This window comes from Lepus europaeus, chromosome 10 (genome assembly GCF_033115175.1).
Source record: "Lepus europaeus isolate LE1 chromosome 10, mLepTim1.pri, whole genome shotgun sequence".
Lineage (NCBI taxonomy): Eukaryota > Metazoa > Chordata > Mammalia > Lagomorpha > Leporidae > Lepus > Lepus europaeus.
In genome coordinates, this window is record NC_084836.1 from 82,860,380 (window position 1) to 82,872,913 (window position 12,534).

Below are 12,534 nucleotides of genomic sequence, written 5' to 3' on the forward strand. Positions count from 1 at the left end.
AAAGCCTCATTGCTCATATCTTGCATTTTATTTCTTATAAACAATGACTAACAAAAGAAAAAAAAAGTGATCACAGCAATCAATCTACAACTTTAAGGCACCAACTTAAATGCTAACAGACCCACTTCATAAAGTAGGAAACCCTACCCCAGGGCTACAATGGGCACTTATTAGGTTTCAAAAACCTAATAATGAGTACCAATGACTAGTAATACTTCTTATTATATATCAAACACAGGCGTAAAAGCTAATGGATTTCTTTGTTCCTCTGGTAGCTGAAAAATGTCAGATGGCAAATTTCCTGCGTACAGAGCAGAAACTGTCACTAAAACACCCACAGTGGCCTTCTGCAGACTGAGCCCTGGCCACAGCTGTGGGCATTTGAGGGTGCACCAAGGGATACTACAAAGGAACACAGCAAATATGCTCCGTCTTTCTACACAGCAGCACTTACTCAAGGCGAAGCAATCACACACAGAGTTCTTTTCAAAATGTTGTTTTTCCCCCAGTGGAAACTGGAGCAAGCCCCACGTTTTGGGAGAGGACTGGTAGGGCTGGTTGGCTGATGTGTGTTCACCCTCCACACACACCCGAAGGGGTACGCGGTGCTTCCCTCCCTGTGAGCCCTGGGGAAATGCTTGGCACGCCAAGCCTCACTGCCTTCCGCTCTCAACTCAAAGGCTGGGCATCCTGCCCGGGAGACACAAAGACACCAAGGTGACCGCCAATCAGACTGGTCCTCTCCTCAGGTCAACAATAGAGGTAGCACAGTTGGTACTTAACGTACTAAACTACAGCTCTCCAGATCTAGGCTTTTCTGTCTTTTTGGTAGCAATAACATTCAACAAATTAGTACTTCTGCTTACGCTGGTGTAGCTCTCGGCTCCAGCGGCACCTCCATCTTTAGATCACAATAAACAGCAGTGTATCTTCTCGAGCTACAGGAATGTGCTGCAACGTTTCCAAATGGCGCCCTGCCTCCTGCCCCTAACCTGGTTTCTGAACATTCTGGCTCTTCTTTTCTGTGTATTCTTCTAGTCGAAGCAGCCACTTGGCCCAGTACTGGGCACAGAGTTCTGCATCCATGAAATGTGGGTGGGCAGGGGATCCGTCCTTGTAGGCCACCACAATCAAGCCACACTGAACCTAGGAAGAAACACAGGCAATTCCACAGTTCTCCATCAGGTCCAGGGTTCAGGTTCATTTCCTTCTTACCCCAGGGCAAACTCAGTAGAGAACAATCGGCAGGAATAGCTCCTACCTGATTTTTAAGGTGGGTTGATGAAACTGCACCAGGATGCATGAGAACAGAGAGGACAGATAAAACAATGAAGAATGGGCTGTGATCATTAAAGAACTATTTTTAAGAAGTCCATGGGGCCCGGCAGCTGTGGCACAGTGGGTTAACGCCCAGGCCTGAAGCGCCGGCATCCCATATGGGCGCCGGTTCAAGTTCTGGCTGCTCCACTTCCCATCCAGCTCTCTGCTATGGCCTGGGGAAGCAGTAGAAGATGGCCCAAGTGCTTGGGCCCCTGTACCCATGTGGGAGACCTGGAAGAAGCTCCTGGCTCCTGGCTTCGGATCGGCACAGCTTTGGCTGTTGTGGCCATCTGGGGAGTGAACTATCAGATGGAAGACCTCTCTCTGCCTCTCCTCTCTATCACTCTTTCAAATATATATAAATAAATAAATATTTAAAAAAAAAAAAAAAAACAGAAGTCCAGGAAGAGGCAGGAAAAGTGTTTTAAAGTGGGAGAAGAAAAACAAAAGGGGTGGGGTGGGGAGAGAACAAGAAATAACAGAGTCAGCAGTGGGATAAAAGCAGAGTAAAAACCCCAGGGTCTTAGGTAGCCATAAACAAGCACTGATCAAAGCCTCAGAGTCCTGACCTGGAAGCTATAGTTGGCGTCATAGTTTATGGCTCCCACGTATGCCACAACTTGCAGTGGGTTGTCAAATGTATTTCGGAGAAAAGGCTTTGGTTTTTCTGATGTCTTCCAATCAATCACACACAGCTTGCCCCTAAGGAGAAACCAGAAGAAGTCTCAGCAGATGATAGTTCAAACTGAAAATTTCACAAGGTGAACTCTCCTCTTATGTATCATTTTTTTACTTGACACCCGACTACCACTGCTTCTATTCCCCATTTTCCAAACAGGCCATTAAAGAACCTATTGGAGGGCCGGCGCTGTGGCTTAACTGGCTAATCCTCCACCTTGCGGCGCCGGCACACCGGGTTCTAGTCCCGGTCGGGGCACCTCATGGGAGACCAGGATAAACACCTGGCTCCTGCCATCGGATCAAGCGCGGTGCGCCGGCCGCAGCACGCCTACCGCGGCGGCCATTGGAGGGTGAACCAATGGCAAAGGAAGACCTTTCTCTCTGTCTCCCTCTACTGTCCACTCTGCCTGTCAAAAATAAAAAATAAAAAAAAAATTAAAAAAAAAAAAAAAAAAAAGAACCTATTGGAGGCTGGCGCTGGGGTATAATGGGTAAAGCCGCCACCTGCAGTGTCAGTATCCCATATGGGCGCCAGTTTGAGATCCAGCTATTCCACTTCCGATCCAGCTTTCTGCTATGGCCTGGGAAGGCAGCAAAGATGGTTCAAGTGCTTGGGCCCCTGCACCCACGTGGGAGACCTGGAAGAAGCTCCTGGTTCCTGGCTTCAGATTGGCTCAGCTCCGTCCATTGCGGCCAACTGGGGAGTGAACCAGTGGATGGAAGACCTCTCTCTCTCTCTCTCTCTCTCTCTCTCTCTCTCTCGGCCTCTGCCTCTCTGTAACTCTTCCTTTCAAATAAATAAATAAAACTTAAAAAAAAAAAAAAAAGACTCCATTGGGGGTAAGATGGAAAATGCATCCTGAAGGGCATCCATGAGAATTGCAGATGTGGGCCAGTGAGAGAGCTGAGAAACCACCTTGGTAGAGTTCAAGGTTCTAAACTTTCATGTAATTCTTTTGGACTTCCACGGCCTCCTCCCCTTTACCACTTGACAGGGAAACCGGAAACAGATCTACTGTTGTTTTGGTTGACTTCGTTTCAAGTATCTATGAGAATGAAAGACAACACATCAGTAGCAAAGTCCTCATAATGAAAGACTATGAATTTAGGCAGTTCAAATCAAAGTGGAGTTCAAACCCTCAACATTTAGCAGACACCAATTTTATGCAGAAACATAAATAAGTTATTCTTCTGGATCCTGCAGCAGTGAAGATGGTTCATGTCTTTAAGAATTTAAAACCTGGGGCCAGTGCTATGGCATGGTGGGTGAAGCTGCTGCCTGCAGTGCTGGCATCCCATATGGGCGCCAGTTTGAGTCCCGGCTGCTCCACTTCCAATCCAGCTCTCTGCTGTGGCCTGGGAAAGCAGTAGAAGATGGCCCAAGTCCTTGGGCCCCTGCAACCACATGGGAGACCCAGAAGAAGCTCCTGGCTCCTGGCTTTGGATTGGCGCAGCTCTGGCTGTTGCGGCCATCTAGGTAGTGAACCAGCAGATGGAAGACCTCTCTTTCTCTCTGCCTCTACCTCGCTGTAACTCTGCCTTTCAAATAAATAAATAAATAAATAAATAAATCTTAAAAGTTAAAAAAAAAAAAAAAAAAAAAAAACTAAGTTAGAGACATCATACTCCCTGACTGGTGGTGCAGCAGGTTAAGCCACTGCTTATGACATTAACATCCCACATTGGAGAGCTAGGTCGAGTCTTGCTTACTCTGCTTCTTATCCAGCTCCTTGCTAATGTGCCTGAGAAAGCAGCAAATGATGGCCCAAATGCTTGGGCCCCTGCCACACATGTGGGAGACCCAGATGGAACTCTGGGCTCCTGGCTTTGGCCTAGAACTGCCCTGGCTGTTGTGGCAATTTGGGGAGTGAACCAGTGGACTGAAGATCTCTTTGTCTCTCCTTCTGTCACTCTGCCTTTCAAAACAAACAAATAAATATTCAAAATATATTTATATTATTGGAACAAAATAGCACATTATGGGCGTAAAATCAGAAACACTGATCAATGGAACTGAATAAAGAGACCAGAAATAAATTCATGCATTTATAGTTATTTTCAACAAAGGTGCCCCAGCCTGTTAAATTTCTGGGTCCACAGGGCTCTTGTCAGGTAGAAGCCAGTGATGACACAAAGCTATTAGGTTGTGGTCTAAGTGGTTTCCAGACTAATGATTATTCCATTGATCTTTTAAATTTAAACTACTGCTCCAAGGCTTACCCATAGATTTCCCCCCCTCAACCCTGTTCTGACTGCTCACACGCTTTATGTGGAGTGGGGGTACCTGCAGTAGATAGCTACCCTTAGAGTCCACAGTCACCGGGAAAAAATGAACACAGCAGCAATTGGAAAACTGCAGGAAGCTTTACTAAGTTCAGAGTTCCTGTCTGTGTCAAACATTGCCTGGAAGCCAGGAAGTCGATTTTCAGGGCCAAGAGATCACGGTGCTATCTCTAGGAAAACAGGAAAGAAAGGCAGGAATCAAACTGGATCTCATGGTGTGTGTCTTCCTGAGGGAGGGGAAAGAGAAATGCGGGGGGGAAGCAGGCCATGCTCGGGTATTGAACAGGACACCACTCCCCACCAAACAGCTGACTTGATATGGAGTATGTAGCTGCTTCCCTCTGTGTCTGTCCTCAACTCCTGGCCCACATCCAGCTCTTGGACATCATGTAGTTTTTGACTAAAGAGGCAGAGGCTACAGTACTTATTGGCACACCCCGAAGCAGGAATGGAGAGAAAGAACCTTTTGATGGGCACCATCTGTCCCTGCTGCATTAATTCACTCCCAGCCTCTGAGGAAGACAAAGTCACACTTACTGATACTCAGCCACACAGTCCAGCAGACCCGCGTACTTCAAGGTCTCATGTTGAACTGCGCTTTCCAGAGCTCGCACTCCACTGACGTCTTTCAGAACGTGCTGGACACTTTCGATGTAGCCACTTTCGAGGAGATCCTCACCTCTCCCTTGGGAGTTCCCCTGGGGTAGAAGTATGCTTTCTAAGGCTTCATGGAACCGTCTCCCTTGCAAGAAAATGTCTAAAAAGGAAATCAAGAGAAAAAGATAGTAAAAAATAATTCTAAAAACAATAAAATTAAAATTATACAGAAATTTCTTTTAAGTGACAATCTTCAAGACACCAAATTTCAGCCTCTTATAAAACTCTAGGATGCACTTTGAAACCAAAAGGATAGAACAGTATATACAATAAAATGAATTTTTTAGAAAAAGATTTATTTATTTGAGAGGCAGAATTACAGACAGAGGGACACAGGGAGAGAAGTCTTTCATCTGCTGGTTCACTCCGCAAATGGCTGCAATGGCCGGAGCTAGGCCGATCTGAAGCCAGGAGCCAGGAGCTTCTTCCAGGTCTCTCATGTGGGTGCAGGAGCCCAAGCACTTGGGTCATCTTCTACTGCTTCCCCAGGCCATTAGCAGAGAGCTGGATCAATAGAGGGGCAGCTAGGACATGAACCGGTGCCCATATGGGATGCCAGTGCTGCAGGTGAAGGCTTAACCTACGCCATAGCTCTGGCCCCAGTAAAATGGATTATAATGAAGTATTTATAGTAGAATTAGGACAAAGATCCAGGGTCTAAAGGTCCACACCTGTATTATCCCATTTGTGAAATGACTGTGAAAAATAAAACCATTAAAACTTAGGGAACTGTGCTTCTGCTTAAAGTTCTTTTACAATCAAAAACTTACCATGACAATAGATGGGGGAATCCTTTAACAAACAGGATCAGTGACTGACAAGGAATGACAATTAAGGCACACTCAAGTTAAAATAATGAATTGGCTATTATGTGCAGTTTGCAGGGGCAGGGACACCTTGTTTGTTTGTTTTTGGTGCCAGGACAGTCTGACATGGTTGCCATGTCCTGATTTTTGTCCCTCTCAGACTTTCAAGTTGAGAAAAGGGAATGTAGTAGATTCAACAAATCCAAGAAATATTACATATTCCACTTGACTTTTGGTAAGGGAAGGAGAGAAAAAAAGAGGGAGGCCTTGTTAGGATATGCAGTGGCCTTGGTGCCTTCAAAACATTATTTAGTTTTCAAACAATTCAGCAAGTTAAGGATCATCACCTCCACTTTCATGAATGAGGCCTGCCCTAGAAAGTGCAGTTAAACTGACAAAAAGCCAGTCAGAACAGCGGCCTGGCACCAGGGTCTTTGTTCTTTTCAGTCCACCGTACAGAATAGCAAGGAAGGCAAACTCAGACACATACAGAGAGGGAAATGCACAGGCTACAGTCAGATCCACAGAAGAGGAGGAAACAATCTCATCGAATGAGGTGGCGCTAAACCATATTACATTTGTCAAAGTCTTTGGAAGGTCAATTCTACTACTGGCAAAAACCAGAATCACTTCTGGAAAATTACTTGGAGAGTTAAATGGAATTCAGACAGAGAAACCAAGTTATTCTAATCCAGGTTTAGTTGGGATTAATAGTATATGAAAGGCTTATAGGAAATTTAAAATCAATGAATTAAAACCTAGTAGGGGGGAAAGGAGTTGTGTCCCAAAGGATTAAGCCACTTGGGACACCTGTATCACATGGTCCTGACTCCTCCAGTTCTGATCCAGCTTCCTGCTAATGCACAGCCAGGGAGGCTGCACATGATGTCTCAAATACCTGGGTCTCTGGAATCCACAGCCCCAGCTGGTGTGGGCATTTAGGGAGAGAACCACAGTGGATGGAAGATCTTCCCTCACTCCCGCTCCATCACTCCACTGCTTTCAAATAAATAAATAGATCTTAAGAAAAACCAAAACCCTACTGAAAACCAGGGTAGTATTTGTCTACAGCATAGCTTAATGAAGCATAAGACAAATATGTTAAAAACAGGAAGATTGCTGTATCCACTGTTACACCAACAACTGATTCCCTGCAGCAGGTCTAAGCCCTGCTAGGGTCTTCACAGCCACAGGCCCACAAACATGCCAATCTAACCGATGGCACCCTTGGAATCTCAGAACACTAAGCATGATTCAATTGGTAAAAATAAAATAGAAAACAGTCAAGAATAGATTCACTGTAGGTGGCATCAAGCTGGAGTATCCACTCAATTAAAGGGATGAAAGTGAAATGCTTTTAAGTCCCAGTATATAAAGTACATTAAAAACGTTCATACATTTCCAATATTCTGATGCTGGAGCTGACAAGATATGGCTTCTATTTTAGAATTTAAAAAATCAGTGTAGCAAAAACATTAACAAATAAACTCCTCCTACTATGGTCAACATTTATTATAAATTAGACTAAATCAGACTTCCTGCTCATCACCAAAACGGGGAACTGATGCTTGGGATATTGCTCAAGAGTTTGGAAGAATGCCAGCTCTGGGCATATCTCTGCGCTCTGGACTTTGGCAAGAGCAAGCAGGAAGGAATTTATCAATTCAGGCTTTTTCAGACTGCTCCTCCGGACACATTAATCAACCGAATTCTGATTTAACTTGTCTTCTTTCTTTTGACCTCAACACTAACCTATACTATTTTCTCAAGAGTGATCCTGCTCATTTCTTAAGGTTGATACTGAGATAAGGAAAACAGAGGAGTGCTACTTGTGATCAAAAAGCTGACTCTGGAATTCCTTGGGGTGGGGCTATTGGGGCTCATTCACTTTGCAAACAGCAATTCCTCTCCTTTATGAAGAGGGCCACCAGCAAAACTTCCTTATTTTGTGCCAAGAGCTAAAGACTCAAACTATCAATTCTAAATTTTAAAGGTACATATAAAAACTCCAGATGTCACTGAAAGATTTTTATGTTTCTTGTTTAGAATACAGAGAATAGTTTGCTTTGTGTGTTTGCCTCACACAGCTGAGGAATGTTTTAAGGGGCTAAGGTCTCTTGTGTCATGTCCAGGACCACCTATAAACAGCATTTTTCTTTAGAACGTATGTGGCCACATGTTTAATGTGTTATACATTTACACATACACTTGTTCCTAAGCTGTCAGAAAATAAGTACACTACTCAAAAAATAAAAGTGCTTGGGTACCACTGGGGCACATGTACTGCACAGGCGAAAGACTGATCAAAGTGAAACTTAATTTTGACAAAAAACACTGACACCATCCTTATAGGAGTAGCTATTTCACGCCTGCCAAATGGTTTTTGTTTTTAGTCAGACTCTGTTTTAAGGAAGCCATTTTTCTTACTTGTCTAACTTAGAGGTTGAAGGCTAACGTCTATTTATTCTCAGTTCTCAATCAAGATCATTTGATTATCTCAGTTTACTAAGATCTAAATCTGGACCATGTGTTTTTACTGGATTCTTTACAGAAGCCTAGCAAATAACTAGAATTCTGTTATCAGGTGATCCATGTCTTTCCATAATCAAGGAAAACAAGTAATTATAATATTAAGTTTTACATCTCGTAAAACAAATGAATTTTATATATCATTGAGTCAAGTTACTTGACCTCACTGCTTCAGTTTCACCTGTAAAATAGAGAAAATATTACCTATTAATATTATCTAACTCAGAACTTCAGGAGGATTGTGTTACGATGTACACACAAAGCGCTATTTAGTGCTCATTATTGGAAGCAATTCCTTACTAGCTGAAACCTCAGCCTTTGGACCCCAGTGCTCTGTATTCTAGAAAAGGCAGTGACCACGCAGGACCAGACTTTAAGCACATTACTTGAAGTATATTCTGCAAAGCCATCTTCTCCCAGTTCCAGAATCATCCGCTGTTTCCACCTCTCCAAATAGAAAACTTGTTGTGGTGTCATGGTGTGCTGAAGGATCCGGGTCACACTCGGAATCACTTTCTTTTGCAAGGGGATTTTCAGAGGAGCCGAAGGGTCGCTTGCATCGGGTCTCACGCCCCTCTCCGGATTGAAGATCGGAAACCAGTTTCGCGGAACTCTGGCCTCCTCATCCTGCTTAGGGGGCTGACGCTTACTGACAGGTCCGTAGAGCAAAGCGTCTTCCTCAAACAGAGATTCTGGGGTCTGGGCAGAGCCTCTGCATGACAACACAGAGCGTACTAAATCAGAGTATTTTTCTTGGTCCACTTCTTCGTAAGGGTTCACCTTTTTCTTCCGGCCAAAGCAGTAAGAGGAAGTGAAGAAATTCACCCGGGGAGCTGGTTCCCCAGGGAACCCCTTGGAAGGCCTGAGCTGCCTGCAAACGGCCTGAAAAGCCTTCATCTCTGATTTCCACTTCTTGTGTCCTTTTTGTCTTCCTATTAAAGAGAGAAGCAGTGTTAGGCACCAGACACGTCGAGTATCCGAATCACCCGGGCGGAAGCTACATCAGAACGACATCACGCATCGAGAGCGCGGTCAATGAACTTTCCCTGCACGCTCGGACAAGGCGGTAGCCCACGAAAGGGTCATCACTACCACAAGGGCCAGCAAGACGTCCCCAGTCCCTTCATCTGAAAGAGGACGCCCGGAAAGGGGAGGCAGGGGCGACTCAACGAGGGAGCCCCCCCCGCCGCAGCCTCGGGTCCCAGGTTAATAGTCCCCCGCCTCCTAAACACTGGGCTCTTCGCTAAGTATTCCGTGTGCGTGACTCTAACTTCATCTTTTTTTTTTTTTTTTTGACAGGCAGAGTGGATAGTGAGAGAGAGAAAGGTCTTCCTTTTTGCCGTTGGTTCACCCTCCAATAGCCGCTGCGGCCGGCGCATCTCGCTGATCCGAAGCCAGGAGCCAGGTGCTTCTCCTGGTCTCCCATGGGGTGCAGGGCCCAAGGACTTGGGCCATCCTCCACTGCCTTCCCGGGCCATAGCAGAGAGCTGGCCTGGAAGAGGGGCAACCGGGATAGAATCCGGCGCCCCAACCGGGACTAGAACCCGGTATGCCGGCGCCGCAAGGTGGAGGATTAGCCTGTTAAGCCAAGGCGCCGGCCCCCCCCCCCTTTTTTTTTTTGACAGGCAGAGTGAATAGTGAGAGAGAGAGTCAGAGAGGAAGGTCTTCCTTTTTGCCGTTGGTTCACCCTCCAATGGCTGCCACGGTAGGCGCGCTGCTGCCGGCACACCGCGCTGATCCGAAGCCAGGAGCCAGGTGCTTCTCCTGGTCTCCCATGCGGGTGCAGGGCCCAAGGACTTGGGCCATCCTCCACTGCCTTCCCGGGCCATAGCAGAGAGCTGGACTGGAAGAGGAGCAACCGGGATAGAATCCGGCACCCCAACCGGGACTAGAACCCGGTGTGCCAGCGCCGCAGGCAGAGGATTAGCCTAGTGAGCCTAACTTCATCTTCACGCCCTCTGAGGTGAGGACTTTGACAACCTCGTTTGACAGATGTGGGATTCCAGCTGCCGGAGCAGGGTCGGAGCAGGCAAGTGGCGGGCGTCCCCCAAAAAGCTACTTCCTGAAGGCGCCGGCAGGATGGCGCGGGGCCCCTCGGGCAGGAGTCTGAGTTAGGGAAGAGCTCACTTAAATAGAAAACCAGCCTAAGGCATGGGGGTCGGTACCTCAAAAGCCACCACGCTTCGCTTAAGTCCCGGAGCCCCAATAACCTCTCGGGACCCGTACTTTCATCGGTCCCGCGCTTTGGTCTGGAGTTAAGCCCCGCCCCCAGACAAGACAGCCCCAGCATGCACTGCGCTACTCACGCCCCACCTCCTCGCCTCTCGTTCACCTCCAAAGTCGCGCGCTCTGTGGGAGGCACCGCCTCTGCCCCCTCCCCTTAGGCGGAAGCGCGGGCGCTTCCAAATCGCGCCCGTTCGCGCTCTCACGAGATCTTGAGTACGTCACCGCTCGTCGCCATCTTGAACTCGGGCTGAGTAATAAATTCGCCCGCAGCGGAACGCGCTCTTTCTCGAGACGCGCCTCGCTCAGAGAGTGCCCGTGGCTCCGCGTTCTCGTCGCGGTCCTGCGGTCGGCGGCCTCCGCGTGTGCGGAGCGAGGGTAGGCCCCGCGTTGCTTCTTTGCCCGGCTTCAAGATGGACGGCAGCGGGGACGGGGGAGGCTGCGCTGGGGGAGCACGTGGCGCGCCTCCCGCCCGCTCCCGGGGCTGCTGGGATGGTGGCGGAGTGTGGCGGCCTCCCGCTGCCGTCGTGCCGGGAGGCCAGCGGAGGCGGGGCCGCGGCCGCCCCTGAGAGGCGCCCCGGCGACGGCAGCCCAGCCTCTTCTTTCCTCGCACAGCCAGGCGGCGGCCCCTGCTCGAGGCCCGCGTCGTCATGGCCGCGGTTCCCGAGTTGCTGCAGCAGCAGGAGGAGGACCGCAGCAAGGTGAGGGCTAACCCGCCGGCCTCCGGGGCTCCCCACGTTCCTCCCTCGCCCCTCCTCGGGGGGCCCTGCCCGACGCGGGAGGCTCCCGTGAGCTTGGGGGAGACCCCGTGGACCCCAGGGAGAGCAGAGACGCGCGGCCTTGCTCAGAGGCAGTCCCCGGTGTTAATCCCTGCAGGCTCCAGTTTTTTCTTTTTCTTTTTAAACGCAAAGATCATCAAACTTCCCTTGATAACGTGGTGGCTGGAAAGGGGACCCGAAATCCACCTGACATTGCAGAAACGACCCGTTGGGCCTGTTGTCTCCGAATTGGCGCCCTCTCTCCCTTTTTGGAGAAAACGATCTCTTGGCCCAGACCACTGGGCGAATTCCCATCAAATCAAGTATACGAACCACGCTTCCGTCAGCTAGATAAACAGCAAGCGCATTGTCGTGGGGATTGTGTGGCTTCAGTAGGTGCTCAAAAACTCACTGAACTCGGTCTTAGATTTTGAAGTCTGATGTGTCTAGATAAATCGCCCGCAGGCCGCGTGCTGAGGTTTGAACGGTTACTAGCGTAATTAAATGAGGTTAGTGTAGCCAGTTGGCGGTCCAGAGGCTTGCCCTGCGCTCCTGTTGGCTTGTGCGATGCTTACGGTTTGTGAGTCAGGACTTTGCATGCACAGTCGTCAGCATCATAGATTTTGGTGATAGAAGGAATAACAGAGCCTCAGGGAGCGGTCTTAAAACTCGCATCTCAGGAGCAGTCAAAGGCACCTTCCAATGGCGACACCTTCCTGTGCGTGCACAGCACAATTGGGCCTAGAGCGCTGGACTGTAGTGTACCCTGTGTCCCTTACCAAAGTAGAGCGTTGTGCGTGGGAGGATCTTGGTTCTCTTTTGAAAGTCGAAACAAGTTTTTTTTTTTTTTTTTTTTTTACTAAAACTGGAAGTCAGAACTTTTGAGACTTATTTTCCCCTAGAACACTCTCCCTAAAGTGTTGGGACTGGATATGAATTTTTATAGCAATTTGTGTTTTACTCTTTCTGGTACTTAATTCCTTCTGGCTGTCCTGATCCAGGAGCAGTTAGGAAAAGGACTTGATTGCCTAAGCTCCATCTCCTTACTTGTTGCAGCTTTGTTTTAAAAAGACCTCCCCCACCAGTCTGATTCAGCAAAATTTGTCGGCTGCCAGGGACTGTCTCCTGGTTTTAGTGGCTTCAGAAACTTCTGATTTTTTTGAATTACAAAAATGAGATAAAACTTTAATACTAGCCTTTTTGCTTCCTGATCTATGCTTGCAGTAGTGCTGTGATGGATCAGATCTAGGGAGTTAAGGGTGAGTATGGAATGGTAA

At 47.8% G+C, this 12,534-nt stretch overlaps 2 protein-coding genes across 8 annotated transcripts in view; one reads left to right on the plus strand and one right to left on the minus strand.

Moving 5' to 3' along the window:
- MGME1 (mitochondrial genome maintenance exonuclease 1) lies at positions 1-11,611 on the minus strand. Of its 7 annotated transcripts, none has more exons than XM_062203828.1 (5): positions 10,609-10,718; positions 8,663-9,208; positions 4,822-5,041; positions 1,890-2,022; positions 1-1,146 (listed from the first exon to the last, which is right to left on the minus strand). In XM_062203828.1, exons 2-5 carry the CDS (start codon positions 9,171-9,173, stop codon positions 988-990), a joined length of 1,023 nt encoding a protein of 340 aa, XP_062059812.1. In that variant the 5' UTR covers positions 9,174-9,208; positions 10,609-10,718; the 3' UTR covers positions 1-987. The 7 variants fall into 7 exon arrangements, with proteins under 7 accessions (XP_062059812.1, XP_062059809.1, XP_062059811.1 ...); XM_062203825.1 differs by lacking the exon at positions 10,609-10,718 and adding an exon at positions 10,503-10,537; XM_062203827.1 differs by lacking the exon at positions 10,609-10,718 and adding an exon at positions 11,591-11,611 and having other exon boundaries at positions 2-1,146.
- Positions 10,779-12,534, plus strand: part of SNX5 (sorting nexin 5) — a 24,143-nt gene continuing 22,387 nt past the window's right edge. The window contains 2 exon segments of the mRNA XM_062203821.1: positions 10,779-10,877; positions 11,115-11,200. Coding sequence (XP_062059805.1) covers positions 11,150-11,200 — 51 coding nt within the window. The 5' untranslated portion in view covers positions 10,779-10,877; positions 11,115-11,149.

What these genes read in the sequence shown, in the direction of transcription:
- MGME1 (XM_062203828.1), bottom strand. Translation starts at nt 9,173, where the DNA reads ATGAAGGCTTTTCAGGCCGTTTGCAGGCAGCTCAGGCCTTCCAAGGGG. An exon ending in CTTTGCAGAATATACTTCAA is followed by an intron (nt 5,042 to 8,662) that starts GTAATGTGCTTA and finishes TTTCCTTTTTAG; the next exon opens with ACATTTTCTTGCAAGGGAGA. An exon ending in GACTGTGTGGCTGAGTATCA is followed by an intron (nt 2,023 to 4,821) that starts GTAAGTGTGACT and finishes GTTTCTCCTTAG; the next exon opens with GGGCAAGCTGTGTGTGATTG.